This window comes from Nothobranchius furzeri, chromosome 2 (assembly GCF_043380555.1).
Source record: "Nothobranchius furzeri strain GRZ-AD chromosome 2, NfurGRZ-RIMD1, whole genome shotgun sequence".
NCBI classification, from domain to species: domain Eukaryota; kingdom Metazoa; phylum Chordata; class Actinopteri; order Cyprinodontiformes; family Nothobranchiidae; genus Nothobranchius; species Nothobranchius furzeri.
The window spans coordinates 7193939-7206700 of NC_091742.1; the positions used below are offsets into that span (position 1 = coordinate 7193939).

The following is a 12762-nucleotide window of genomic DNA, read 5'->3' on the forward strand; positions in this document are numbered from 1 at the left end:
GTAGCTAATTAAAAAACTCCATGCGCCAAGGCGCTTTCATCTGGTTCACAACAGGAAATGAATCCTCACATCAGCGTGCTGTGATGGACACCGGGTCGTCGCATCCGAACCGGGCGCGTGAACGGTGTTACACTTGTTTTTTTCAACGTTTCCTGCTCCAAAAATAACTTCAGACCAAGAAGGACGAACTGTGAATTTGATGAGGGCGTAATCGGTATAGCTTTTTCAGTCATTTGATCTCAGGTGGCCAACATTACGTCAGTTAAAAGCTCAAGTTTTACACTTTTGAATTTAAATAATAATGATGAGAAAAATAAATATCCTTTAAATACTCTAAGACATTTTATGAATATTATTTTGTGTAAATTTACTAGAAGAAATCTAAAGCACATTTTTAAATAGTTGGATCATCAGGAATAAAAGAATACATTCAATTAAAAAGTGCCCGAATACGCACGCTCTTTATTCTAATGTGTTATTTTGGCTTTATTTGTTTTAATAACGATTTCACTGGATTTTCATTGGATTCCATCTAGTAAATACTAATAAATTATAAATTATTATTATTATCCCCCGTTTCTTCCTGACTGTATTTAAAAGAGAAAATTTGCAATCAGAAAATTCTGAAATGTGCGTGTTAAATAACTTCAATCTACAAAATGTCAAATTTCAGGTATATTTTACGTAATTTTTTTATATTCTCCAAATTGAAGTGAGAAAGTGAGCACGTGTTCATTTTAATTCCAAGTCTCGTTGCTTGTATTCTGATTTCCCAGTAAAACTGAATCTCCAGATTGTTTACTTATTCTTTTTTAGCCTCTCACCTTCTCAAAATCCCTCTTGATACGGATTTGTGGGATTTCTTTTCAGCAGGATTCATCATCTCTTCGCCATAATGACAAAAAAACAACAACTACAAGATCACATTTAAGCTCAAATCGTGAACGCCAACGTGCCGCGCGCTCCGTACGCGCAGGGACAGAACGCACGCCCACGACAATGCAACCAATCAGGGATGGATTCCAAACACGTTCCGACCAATCAGAGCGCGCAATGAGGCGCGCGCTGGGCGGGCCTTGGTCCGCTCGGAGAGGGGGACGCAGAGACGGCTGAGGAGAGGCGGTTTGTTGGGATCCGGTGCCACTCGTTGCGCGTCCTTATAATTTGGAGAGGTGTATGCAGCGCACGGCCCGCGCGCCTTTCCAGGTGGAAATCCAGGAGGAGCTGAGAGGCAATCTTAACTGGGCCGACTGCTGAACCCGGTTCAGGACAGGTGAAATTCCCAGCAGGCTGCGTTTAAGGCCGCAGGATCGATTCAGGTGTGCGGACCCGCAGCGCAAATCTCTGGTAGGAGAACCTCTAATAAATCTATCAGAATAAACGCATCTGTTATGTTTATGGGTGCAGGAATTCAGAGTTTGTTCTGTTAAAACACTGAAATAACATTTAACACGTCCGCAGACAAGAGGGGGGAGTTCAACGCTCGTTTAAGGAATTTGTCGGGTCAGATGTCATTTCCTTAACAAGAAACTTATTTGTTTTGTCTTTCCCAAAACTAAAAACATTGTGAAGTTTATTAGAATAAATAAACATGAGAGGCGTGAACGACTAAAATTAACCAACTTTATTTTTGCCTTTTTTATTTATAGGGAATACAAATTACCATATTTTGTTAGTTAGCTGCATTTGGTGCTAATTTGACGTCACTGCTCCCGATTGTAAAATATTAATCTTAATTATTTTAAATTCGGTAAATGAATTTTTGAGTTTATTTAAAATTGAGTCTTCTGACACGTTTCCTGCACCAATCAGGATGTGTTGTGTTCTCCTGGAGACAAAATAATCTCACGTTTTCCTTCTGGTGTTTTTACAGATCATGGATAGACTCCGTGGGCTGAAAGCAGGAGGTCCATCCAGCTAGTCGGGAATTTTCAGGAATATTCCGTTGGATCCAGCTCCTTATGTCTAGTGTGCAGCTGTTTATTTTAATTTTAATTTTTTTTAATTGGCGGTTCACAATGAAATCCAAGCGAAGCCGAGAGGAGTCGGTCAAGCTGTTGCGTTGAGCTGCCATATTTTATTCGACTGAGGACGCAGTGGGAATAACGATTTTGGAACAAGCGCAAACATGAAGGAGAAATCCAAAACGGCCGCAAGGACTAGACGGGAAAAGGAGAACAGTGAATTTTACGAACTGGCTAAAATGTTGCCTTTACCGTCGGCCATCACGTCTCAGCTGGACAAAGCCTCCATCATCAGGCTGACAACGAGCTACCTGAAGATGAGGATTGTGTTTCCTCAGGGTGAGCGCGCGCAGAATCTCAAGTATTTTGAGATTATTTTTAAAGAGGAGGGTGCTCAAATTGTTGGGATTATTTACAGGATATTTAGACAGGTGGGCTGCATGGTGACGCATTAATGCAGCAATAAGGTCACAGGGTCGAATCTCGGCTGCGGCCTTTCTGCATGCATGTTCTCCCCGTGCACGCACGCATGGTACCTCCAGTTTCCGTTTGCAGGTCTAAAACATGCATGTTTAGTTTAAATTGTTCTTTGTTCTGGAGAAAAAAGACGTTTGCAAAATAAAATGGAAAACATTTAAAAGTAAACATGATACATAAAAATGAGTGAATTTACAAATTTATTATTTTTTAAGGGAATTAAAAATATTAAGAAGTCATGCAATTTTAAAAGAACATTATTATATATATTTTTTTATGTTAGGTCTTCATTACAGAACCATCGCATGCATATATATTGTCCCACCCAGGCGATTTCTCGTGTAACTGCAGGGAGTCTTTACAAATGGATTATGGGTGTTTTTAATCCAGCGTGTCCAAATGAGGCGATCTTCCACCATCTTTCACATAGGTCTCTGCAGGCCTCCTCTAATGTGTGACTGAGAATACCCATCGCCAATTAGGAGCTGTCGCAGCAGACGCCCGAGCACCTAGAGCCGCATGTGCAGGAGGCGCAGTCTCTTCCGCAGCCTCTGCATGAAGGAAATTATCAGCCATGAAATCTATAAATAGATTTTTATTCATCTTCATGATAAAGGAATTTTATTACAACATTAATAACAAGAGTAGCAATAATATTAATATTAATTCTGAATTTTTAATGATGTGATGGATGGAATAAAAATAGACCCAGATATTTTTTTTATCATAATTTGATTTCAGTCCTGAAAGAACACTGATTTCCATCTCAGCACGTGGGCTGGACTTCTAATTTCCCGCTGATTCCCGAAACTCCGTGAGATGTCAGATGGAGCTGGACGCAGTTTAATGAACAGCGCAGACAGCGTGCGGCATTCAGCACTGAACAGAAACAAATAAAAATGGAACATGTTAACATATAATAATAATAATAATAATAATAATAATAATTTTCATGCGGGTTTAGCAGCTGCAGCAGGTTTTTCTTTCCTTTTTTAAGACAGGATGAGAGTTAAACCATTTAAATTGGGCTTTTAAACAGGAGCTTCTACCCCTGCAGACACGTGTGTGTGTGTGTGTGTGTGTGTGTGTGTGTGTGTGTGTGTGTGTGTGTGTGTGTATGTGTGTGTGTGTGTGTGTGTGTGTGTGTGTGTGTGTGTGTGTGTGTGTGTGTGTGTGTGTGTGTGTGTGTTCTGTAATAATAATCAGCATAATAATAGGAAGCTTTTTTCCTTCTGCAGGTCTTGGGGAGGCGTGGGGTCATACTAGTCGAACAAGATCTTTGGACAATATCGGACGGGAGCTTGGTTCTCATTTACTGCAGGTTTTTTCGCCATTTCTGTTATTTATAATATATATTTTTTTGTGCATTTAATTGTTTATTTGCATGTTTGGTTCATGCAGACTCGCGCTTCAGTTTCTGCTTTTTCATTCATGTATTCATTTATATTTTGATTCCAGACATTAGACGGGTTCATCTTCGTTGTGGCTCCAGATGGGAAGATCATGTACATTTCAGAAACGGCGTCGGTCCATTTAGGACTGTCTCAGGTCTGTGTGAGAAGAGCTTTTTAAGCTGCAGTCAAACGAACAGATATTTAAACTGTGAGGATGTGAGGTGGTTGATCACCCGGGCTGTTGTCAACAGGTAGAGCTGACGGGGAACAGCATTTATGAATACGTTCATCCTGCCGACCATGACGAGATGACGGCGGTGCTGACGCCACATCAGCCGTATCACTCCCACTTTGTTCAAGGTTGTTAATATACCCATTATTATTATTATTATTATTATTATTATTATTATTATTATTATTATTATTATTATTATTATTATCAATAAATTAACATTCTCTGTAGGATTTTTACATCCTATCTGATAAAAAAGACGTTTTAATGGTCAGTTTAATTTGTCATCAAACTTTGTTTCCCTTTCCTCTTATGAATTAATTATTTTCATTCATTATTATATTTTTTTAATTTAGAATATGAAGTGGAACGTTCCTTCTTTTTGCGGATGAAGTGCGTGCTGGCTAAAAGAAACGCAGGACTGACCAGCGGGGGGTATAAGGTAGGACGGTTTGCCTTAATTAACAAATAATGACCTTATTTTTACTCACCACAATGAATGTATAAAATTAATAAACAATCAAATCAAGACATTACTCCTTCTTTGAATTGATTTCTTTTGGCCAGTTTTTTTTTTGTTTCATTAAAGTGTAATGGGGGTGAATTGGTTGAATTTTATGGCATTTATTAAAATGCATGTATATATGTATATATATATATATATATATATATATATATATATATATATATATATATATATATATATATATATATATATATATATATATATATATATATATATATATATATATATGTGTGTGTGTGTGTGTGTGTGTGTGTGTGTGTGTGTGTGTGTGTGTGTGTGTGTGTGTGTGTGTGTGTAAATACTGACATCACTTGTTAAAAAAGACTAATTTTGTTTGCAGGTTATCCACTGTAGCGGCTACCTGAAGATCCGTCAGTACAGCCTGGACATGTCTCCGTTTGAGAGCTGTTACCAGAATGTGGGCCTCGTAGCTGTGGGACACTCTCTACCACCCAGCGCCGTGACGGAGATAAAACTTCACAGCAACATGTTTATGTTCAGGGCCAGTCTGGATATGAAGCTCATCTTCCTGGACTCTAGGTGCAGATTTGTACATGTAGATTTTTCTCAATGATGATAAGAAACTGGCTCTAAAAAGTGCTAAAATATCTAAGTCTTTACCTCCTTCTTTAGGGTGGCTGAGCTGACAGGTTATGAGCCACAGGACCTTATAGAGAAAACGTTGTACCACCATGTCCACAGCTGTGATATCTTCCACCTCCGCTGTGCTCATCACCTCTGTGAGTTACAACACAAGCACACACTAGATCTGATCTCTCATCGGTTTGGACAACCTGCTGCAGCAAAGATGTGCTGACGATCACTTAGAAGAAGAAAATGTATGTTGTTCATCTGGTCTGAGGTTTTATATCTTTTTCAGTGCTGGTTAAAGGCCAAGTCACCACAAAGTATTATCGTTTTCTGGCCAAGCAAGGTGGTTGGGTCTGGGTCCAGAGTTACGCCACCATCGTCCACAACAGCCGATCTTCTAGACCTCACTGCATTGTCAGTGTCAACTACGTCCTCACGTGAGTCTCAGATCTTCACTAGCATCCAAAAAGTGGCATTCTAATTTATTTTAGTCTTGGTTTGCAGTTGAACAACTGCATTCTAGTGTGTGCATGCAGCTCTAAATATTCCCCAATGTAGTAAAACCACATCGTGATCTTTTCCTCTTTTGGAGAAATCCTCATCCTTATCCGTCTGCAGCCTCTGTGTGCAAATCCCCCAAACACTGTGGCTGCAGGGTTCAGGCAGTCGTGTGTTATGAAAGCACACCAAAGCCCTTTGAGACAGCAAGACAAACATCAGGGTTCAACCCCATCAAACCCCTCTACTGTCGCCATCGATCGGCAGTCTGAGGAAAGCGAAATCGATCAGACAGTAACCCAGAAATCAATGGCCATCTTATAGATGTAGCACATGTTGGATTTTTCTTGTTACGTTTGGTTGATCCATGAGCGCGCACATGTGTGTGTGTTTGTGTGTGTGTGTGTGTGTGTGTGTGTGTGTGTGTGTGTGTGTGTGCGAGCTATTGATTTTCTCAATGCAGTAAGGAGAAAACAAAGTAACTACATTAAAACGACTGTGAATTTTCCAAGACATAATTAGGTAGAAAAAGAACAAAAGGCAAAGTAATTCTATAACTTTGCAGCATTTTGACCTGCAAAAAAACCAAATAACAATAAAATAAATCCATTAATACATAATGCTTGGGTGGCTGGTGGATATTTGGTGCTCCGGTGTTGACCCTGAAGTGGAATTCGACCAACACAGCTGAGTTTGTACAGAGGCCCCAACACTATTGGCTCAGATAGGATGCAGAATCAGCCGGTGCAACTGTACCTGCAAGAACAAACACGTCTCCCACCGTGCACTGGCTGTCCAAACACACCCTCCCCCCCCTAAGGTGTAATACATGAAGAACGGGTCATATTTAGAGTCATAGTAAAGAAGCTGGCTCCGAGGGGTCACGGATGGGCCACGCGGTTTAAAATGCCAGCCATCTGCTATTACATACGATGGACGTGATAAGTTAAGAATAGGCTCGTGTTTGCTGAACACTTGACACAGAAGCCTTTTTCACTCCCTCGATAGCAGCGTTTGGACGGAGTTCAGCTGCAGGACAGTGGTGCACAACGTTTAAAGCAAGAAAACTGGAGAAATATCAGCAGAGTTGAGCTCTGTGGGTGCATATTTACTCATTCTAGGAGCAAGGTGGTTATAGTTATGTGGCAGAAATGAATGATTAACTCCACCATGGGTGATCTTTGGTTTTGATTTTAACTGACTATGCTCACATCATTCACATCATTTGCAATATACTGTAAAGCTAGCTGTTACAATCAGTATTAGCCAATATGCCTGCAGCATACGGCAGCCGTTGCCCCTTCAAAGGAAAAGTAGAAGATGCATTGCTTTTTTTAAATGATACATCATCTAAAACATGAGAGAAATCTGATTTTCACCTGGAAATTGTGCATATTATTAGAATCTATGACAAGCTAAAGAATATGCATGAACCAACACTTGCAGATTTGTAAACATACGTAATAATTTCTGCAAAAATGTTTTAGATATTCTTCAGTTCGACCATGTGACACAGTGAAAAACATGCAGGTTATGCAAACATTGCAAATATGTTTTAAAGCACCGCAGATCAGTTGTACTGAAGGCAGTTGCTAGCATTGTTTTGGCTAATTTAATGGTCCACATGTATGCATTTATTCATAGACTTCCTGTTAGCAATCACACCTGTGGTGGAGATCAAACCATCCATCTTCTGAGTCAGAGGATGATCACTCAAGCATTAAATCACAGCTGCTATTTATCCATGTTAGAGTAACTAAGCGAGTAAATGATGGCATTTCCTGCTTTCTCATAGCTGAGATTTGAACGATTTTCTGTTTTTTTTTGGGGGGGGGGTTCTCAGAGCTGAAGTCACATCAACTGGTTTTTATTGCATCACAAACATGGCTGCCAAGTTCTGTGTTTTTCAGATTAGTTTTGCAGTTATTTCCACGGGGCTTGATGGTTGGCTCAAGTTTAAACACCATTGAGTAGCTTCCGAAAGCCCTTCACCACTTAACCTCCTGAATCTCAAATGAGGATGTTCTGACTGTTAAGCATGTCTAATTTAGTTTAACTGTTGTTTTGAAGATAAAACTGTCGTGATTTGGCGTACTAATGGGAGCTCAAAGCAGAGCACGAATGCAAGGAAACAGGAAGTGAACTTAAAAGTCAAAAGCTGTTAAATGTCCTCAAATAATGCCAAATCTTAAAGGAAACTTAAACAGTGGGGGGCAACACAGGAAGGTGACATGAAGATGAGCTGCAGAATCAAAAGGCAATAGGAGGATACCTTGGGCTGATTTAAGGTGGGAGGTGATTGCTGAGTGAAGGCAGCTGAGTTGGTTGACCGATGAGGAGCAGATGAGAAAGGTACTGAAAACCTGGGAGTTGAGGAGTGGCCAAGGGCGACCAAATGACTAGGAAAATGGACTTCAGAGTAAAAGAATAAGCAAACCCTGAGTAGAAATTAGGATTTAAAAAATTCTAGAAATGTTATTTTATTTATTTATTTATTTATTTATTTATTTATTTATTTATTTATTTATTTATTTATTTATTTATTATTTCAGGGATGCTTGATGCTGGCTTTTTTTCCCCCAACAAACTGATATTGTTTGACTCTTAATTTTCTAAAGCGATCTACGCACTGTACCCTCTCATAAGAAAAGAAAAACTTCAACATTTTAGGTCACAAACGTCACATTTCTATTATCACGCCTGCTAACATTTGAAACATGTTCTGTGTATTGAATAAAACATTCATAAAGATCATCAGATGAGAAAAGCAAGTTGCGGGTGGAGCTTCTCATTTTGTTTGAGCTGTTTGTTAGCTGGCTAGCTAGCTGCATGCTGTGAGGGTGGCGTATGCGCAGGGCAAGTTTCTTTTTCTCAAGTCGTGCCAAATAAACTAAAATATCCGACCAGATCAGATCTGTCATATTTGAGCATTTTGTGAAAGAGTAGCTGAAGAGTCTGATGTATAATATGTGTATGGTATATAAAAGTTGGGTCAGATGATAGCAATATTTTCCACTGTTGAATTTTAATGCAGATATTGGCCGATAATAATGGTGGAACGATAATCCCTCATCCCTCATTTATATTTCATTTTTTTATTAATAAAAAAATTATTTATTTACTTGTTTTAATGATAAACTAAAGCTAACTTATTTACATTTATATTGATTAGGGATGTCCCATAATATCGGCCCATCCTGGCCTATTGGTATTGCTTTCTTTACTCCTTTAATGGCCCAACCTTCCTGCACATATTACACATTCAACTCTTCAGCTACTTTTCTCTCTCAAAATGTCAAAAAAATGGCAGATCAGAAGTTTAATTTTTGAAATATTTTTGTTTGACAGAAATGGTCCAACTTCACTGAGGAAATTCTTATTTTTCCCACTGATAATGATTCAAGGTTAATTATGAAAGGAAATATGTGATGTCCGTTATTTACATAAATTGCTATCGGTTTGTATCCGCCTCTGAAGAATCTGAATATATTGTTGGTACATCAGCTATTAGTAAAAAAAAAAAAGAAGCCGATATCGAATATTCCTAATATTAATTTCTTTTAGTCACATTTTGAATATTTTTATTAAGTTTTTCCTTTCGTTTGTCTGCTATTGAAATATTTCTTATATTTATTGTAAAAAAACTTTTTGTACATTTTGGTAATATTACACTTTTGGTCAAACAGAATTAACAAAAATGATCTAACACTATTAGTAGCAGATGTAGGGTTTGGTAAATTGAGTGCTTTAAGAGGTCAATATATATTACCTCCACTTATGACCGATAAGCTGTGGTACTCTATCTAAATATAGACTATCAACCCTGCTTGGTCTTTATTGTGCTTTAATCAGAAGATTCTAGGATTCTTTATTTATTAGGGGATTGTACACACTTCGTTTTGATTCAGGAAACAGTCAGATTTATAAAAGTAAGAATTTATTTGACAAACAATTAAAACATGACAAGTTAACTAACATTTACTGTGATGGATGGAACTAAATGTGATGGATGGAACCTATGTGTGAATGCGACGTTAGTCAGAACTTCCGTATCTAGGAGAGCTGAGTTCTGGATGTAAAATAATTTGGTTAGTGTTAAGCTATGAAGTTGATTATTATCAAAAACCACATCAGACGCTATCTGTGTGTCTACTTCACCTGTTTTTGGAGACCCTCTTGGTGGATCCGAAGGTCAGAGAGGTCAGATGACCTCTGGCACCAGAGGGCTGTAGAATACAGAGGCACCGACTCTTCAGTCCAGAGATGTCTCGGGTCACGACAGATGGATGGAACCGCGCGTCTCTGGTGGACTCTTAATGAGTCTAAACAATATCAGCTCATTCTGCAGGAACTGTTTGCTTTATCAGCTTTGCAGGTGCAAAAAGGTTTTGATGACGTGTCAAAAACTTTGGTGGTTAAAGAGGTCTTGCTTTAGCTGGCCAGTCTGAAGCGTTCTCTAGAACTGTCAGAAAACCCGAGTAATCTGGTTTTAATGTTCTCATGTTATGATTGTGTAGCCAACCAGAGGTTGACAAGTTTGAGGATTATTACCAAGAATCTCGGAAACACGCATTCTTTGATACCAGAGGCTCTGATCTGGGGTAAAGGCTATTTATGTGTCATGGGCTTAACTTTACCTTACTCTGTTCTTGTGTGAGTGGAAATGGTGATGACCTTGTCAAGTAAACATGCTGAAACATATATCATTGAGCACAAGTAGCAATAAACAAACGTTTATTTAATGATTATCTAGCTTATAAGTTTTATAAGTTCATATTTAATTTTAAAATCTTCTTTCTTCTGTGAAGCAAGGAGTCTTAGATAAAAGGATGCTTTGTGAGGGACCTTGAGGAGAGAATGTTATTGTTGACATTTCCTCATCTCTGTCAGAGCTGCAGGCTCTGAGCTCCAGCTGGTGGGATGAAGGCAGGCTGATTTACAGGGAACACATGCAGTCTCGTGTCTCCTTTTTGACCAGACGTTGGATGGTCAAACAGTGCCTAAAAACTGACCATTTGTGGACGTTACATAGAGTAGAACAGTGCAAAGTAAAACTTACGTTGACTATCCCGTTTGTGTTAAAAGGGACACGGAATATAAGGGGTTGCAACTTTCCTTGGACCAAATGAGCCCGACCAAACCGGCCTTCCCTTATGCGGAAAGCCACAACGAAGACAGGAAGAGCACAAAGTCCCGTCTGACCCAATCAAAGGCTAAAGCAAGAGTGTCGCCTTACCCACAGGTAAAGCGTCGCTTCATGGATTTCAGTCCAGACAAAGGCTTTTTTTTCTTTTTGCAGTTGGATATGTTAGATATCATTTCTGTGCTTGTGTATCTTTCCAGCAGTTTTCAGCTTTCAACCCAGAGCGTTCAGAGTCGGACCAAGACAGTCAGTGGGGAGGGAGCCCCTTGACGGACTCAGCCTCTCCTCAGCTGTTGGATCCCAGCGAGGCTGCAGAGGCGTCCTGCGCCTACAGACTGTATCCGGACTCAGGTTCTCTGTGCTACGGTCTGGGCTTATCTGATGATGATCTTGCCCACGCTCAAACTCGTCCCCACACCGCCACCACCTGTGACCGCGTTCGGTGCCAAAGTGGCCGCTACTTTCTGGGAACCCCTCAGTCTGGGAGAGAGATGTGGTGGGACACCACACGCTCTGTGCTCTCACTTCCCAAATTCTCAGCGGAGAACAGCGAGGGCTATGAAATCACATCCTACCATGGCGCCATTCATGGTGAGGTGTTAGGGTTGAGACCACAACCATCTGTCTCTGAAAATAGCTCTGGCCTTGTTTCCTCTAGTAGCTGTTTTCCAAATGTTATTATGGGACATGCTAAGTTGTTTACGCCGTCCCTTGCCAGTGGGCCAATTGCTACCATCTGTTCAAAAAAATTGCATGCAGTTGAAAGCCAAGTTATTTCACATTTCACATCCTTAACCCTCTGATGCATGAATTATGAGATCTTCAACCATGATTTTTTAAACATTTTTTTTCATTCATCTTTAAGTGTGAATTAAACAAATTCCAACAAATATTTTTTGTAACATTTTGTTAATTTACAAATACTTTATTACATGTCCATCTCAGTGGACAGTGTGCCTTCTGAACATGAAATATGTTGGCTTGCCTTACTGACATCCAACTGGAGAGGCTCACATGCAATAAAGTCTTCAACAGCTGTGCTTAATAGCAAAAATAAATAAATAACAATTTTGAGTACCTGTCCACTGTAGTGACCATTATGCATCAAAGGGTTAAACAGTGAAACAACCCCCACTGTGCTTCTGTCGAGACATCAGATCATGATTCCATATGTACTGGAAGCTAAATTTTAAACGTTAGCCACGTTTAGTTCCTTTATTGTCCTGACATGTGGCCATTCCTTTCTCCTTGCAGGACGGGGCCACTGGGATGAAGACAGTGTAGTGAGTTCGCCTGATGGAGGTGGATCAACCAGTGATTCTGGTGAGCGTTACCACGGCGACCAATTCCAAGCAAGCCCCCGAGAGCCAAGCAAGATGGAGACCCTGATCCGAGCCACGCAGCAAATGATTAAGGAGGAAGAAAGCCGTTTACAGCATCAGAAGGTTCTACTGGATGTCTCGGGTCTCAGCAAAACTCACAGTCCATGCTTCCCTTCCTCCCTGCCCCACCACTCTCAGCTCACCATGCCCAGCGTGGTGTGCCGTGGTCCCAGCGCCCCCAGTATCGACCTCCCAACTGAACGCCTCCATCACCGGGACAGCATCAAACAGCTCGGGCCTCACGACAACGACGAAAACACAACCAGTCCTGCTTCTTTGTCTCGTCTCAGCAGCCCCGGCTCGGATGGAGTCCCCAGATCGGGCCTTCCTCTCACCAAAGACTACATGCCGACAGATCTGTCCCCCCACCCTCCACAATCCCAGGGAAGTCCACTCCTTTACCCGGCCCAGGAGAGGCAGCCACTGGACAGGCAAGCCGCTTACGCCTTGGCTGGGTACTCCCTGGAGCACCTCTATGACCCAGAGAACCTGAGAAGCTACTCTAGCCTCACATGTGGAGGGGTCCAGTACGATGTGGCGTCTCACGTCAGAATG

At 40.5% G+C, this 12762-nt stretch overlaps 1 protein-coding gene across 2 annotated transcripts in view; it reads left to right on the top strand.

The window, feature by feature from the left end:
• Positions 1-642: 642 nt before the first annotated feature.
• LOC107377649 (single-minded homolog 1) overlaps positions 643-12762 on the top strand; it is a 13953-nt gene continuing 1833 nt past the window's right edge. The window contains exons 1-12 of one of the 2 annotated variants that reach the window (XM_015947402.3): positions 643-1347; positions 1874-2303; positions 3680-3762; positions 3900-3989; positions 4087-4195; positions 4424-4509; positions 4934-5133; positions 5227-5333; positions 5474-5621; positions 10768-10924; positions 11026-11416; positions 12080-12762. The exon at positions 12080-12762 is cut by the window's right edge and continues 1833 nt beyond it. In XM_015947402.3, the coding sequence (XP_015802888.3) occupies positions 2129-2303; positions 3680-3762; positions 3900-3989; positions 4087-4195; positions 4424-4509; positions 4934-5133; positions 5227-5333; positions 5474-5621; positions 10768-10924; positions 11026-11416; positions 12080-12762 (2229 nt within the window). In that variant the 5' untranslated portion in view covers positions 643-1347; positions 1874-2128. The remainder of the gene's footprint in view (positions 1348-1873; positions 2304-3679; positions 3763-3899; positions 3990-4086; positions 4196-4423; positions 4510-4933; positions 5134-5226; positions 5334-5473; positions 5622-10767; positions 10925-11025; positions 11417-12079) is intronic. The other variant, XM_015947403.3, reaches the window with a different exon arrangement.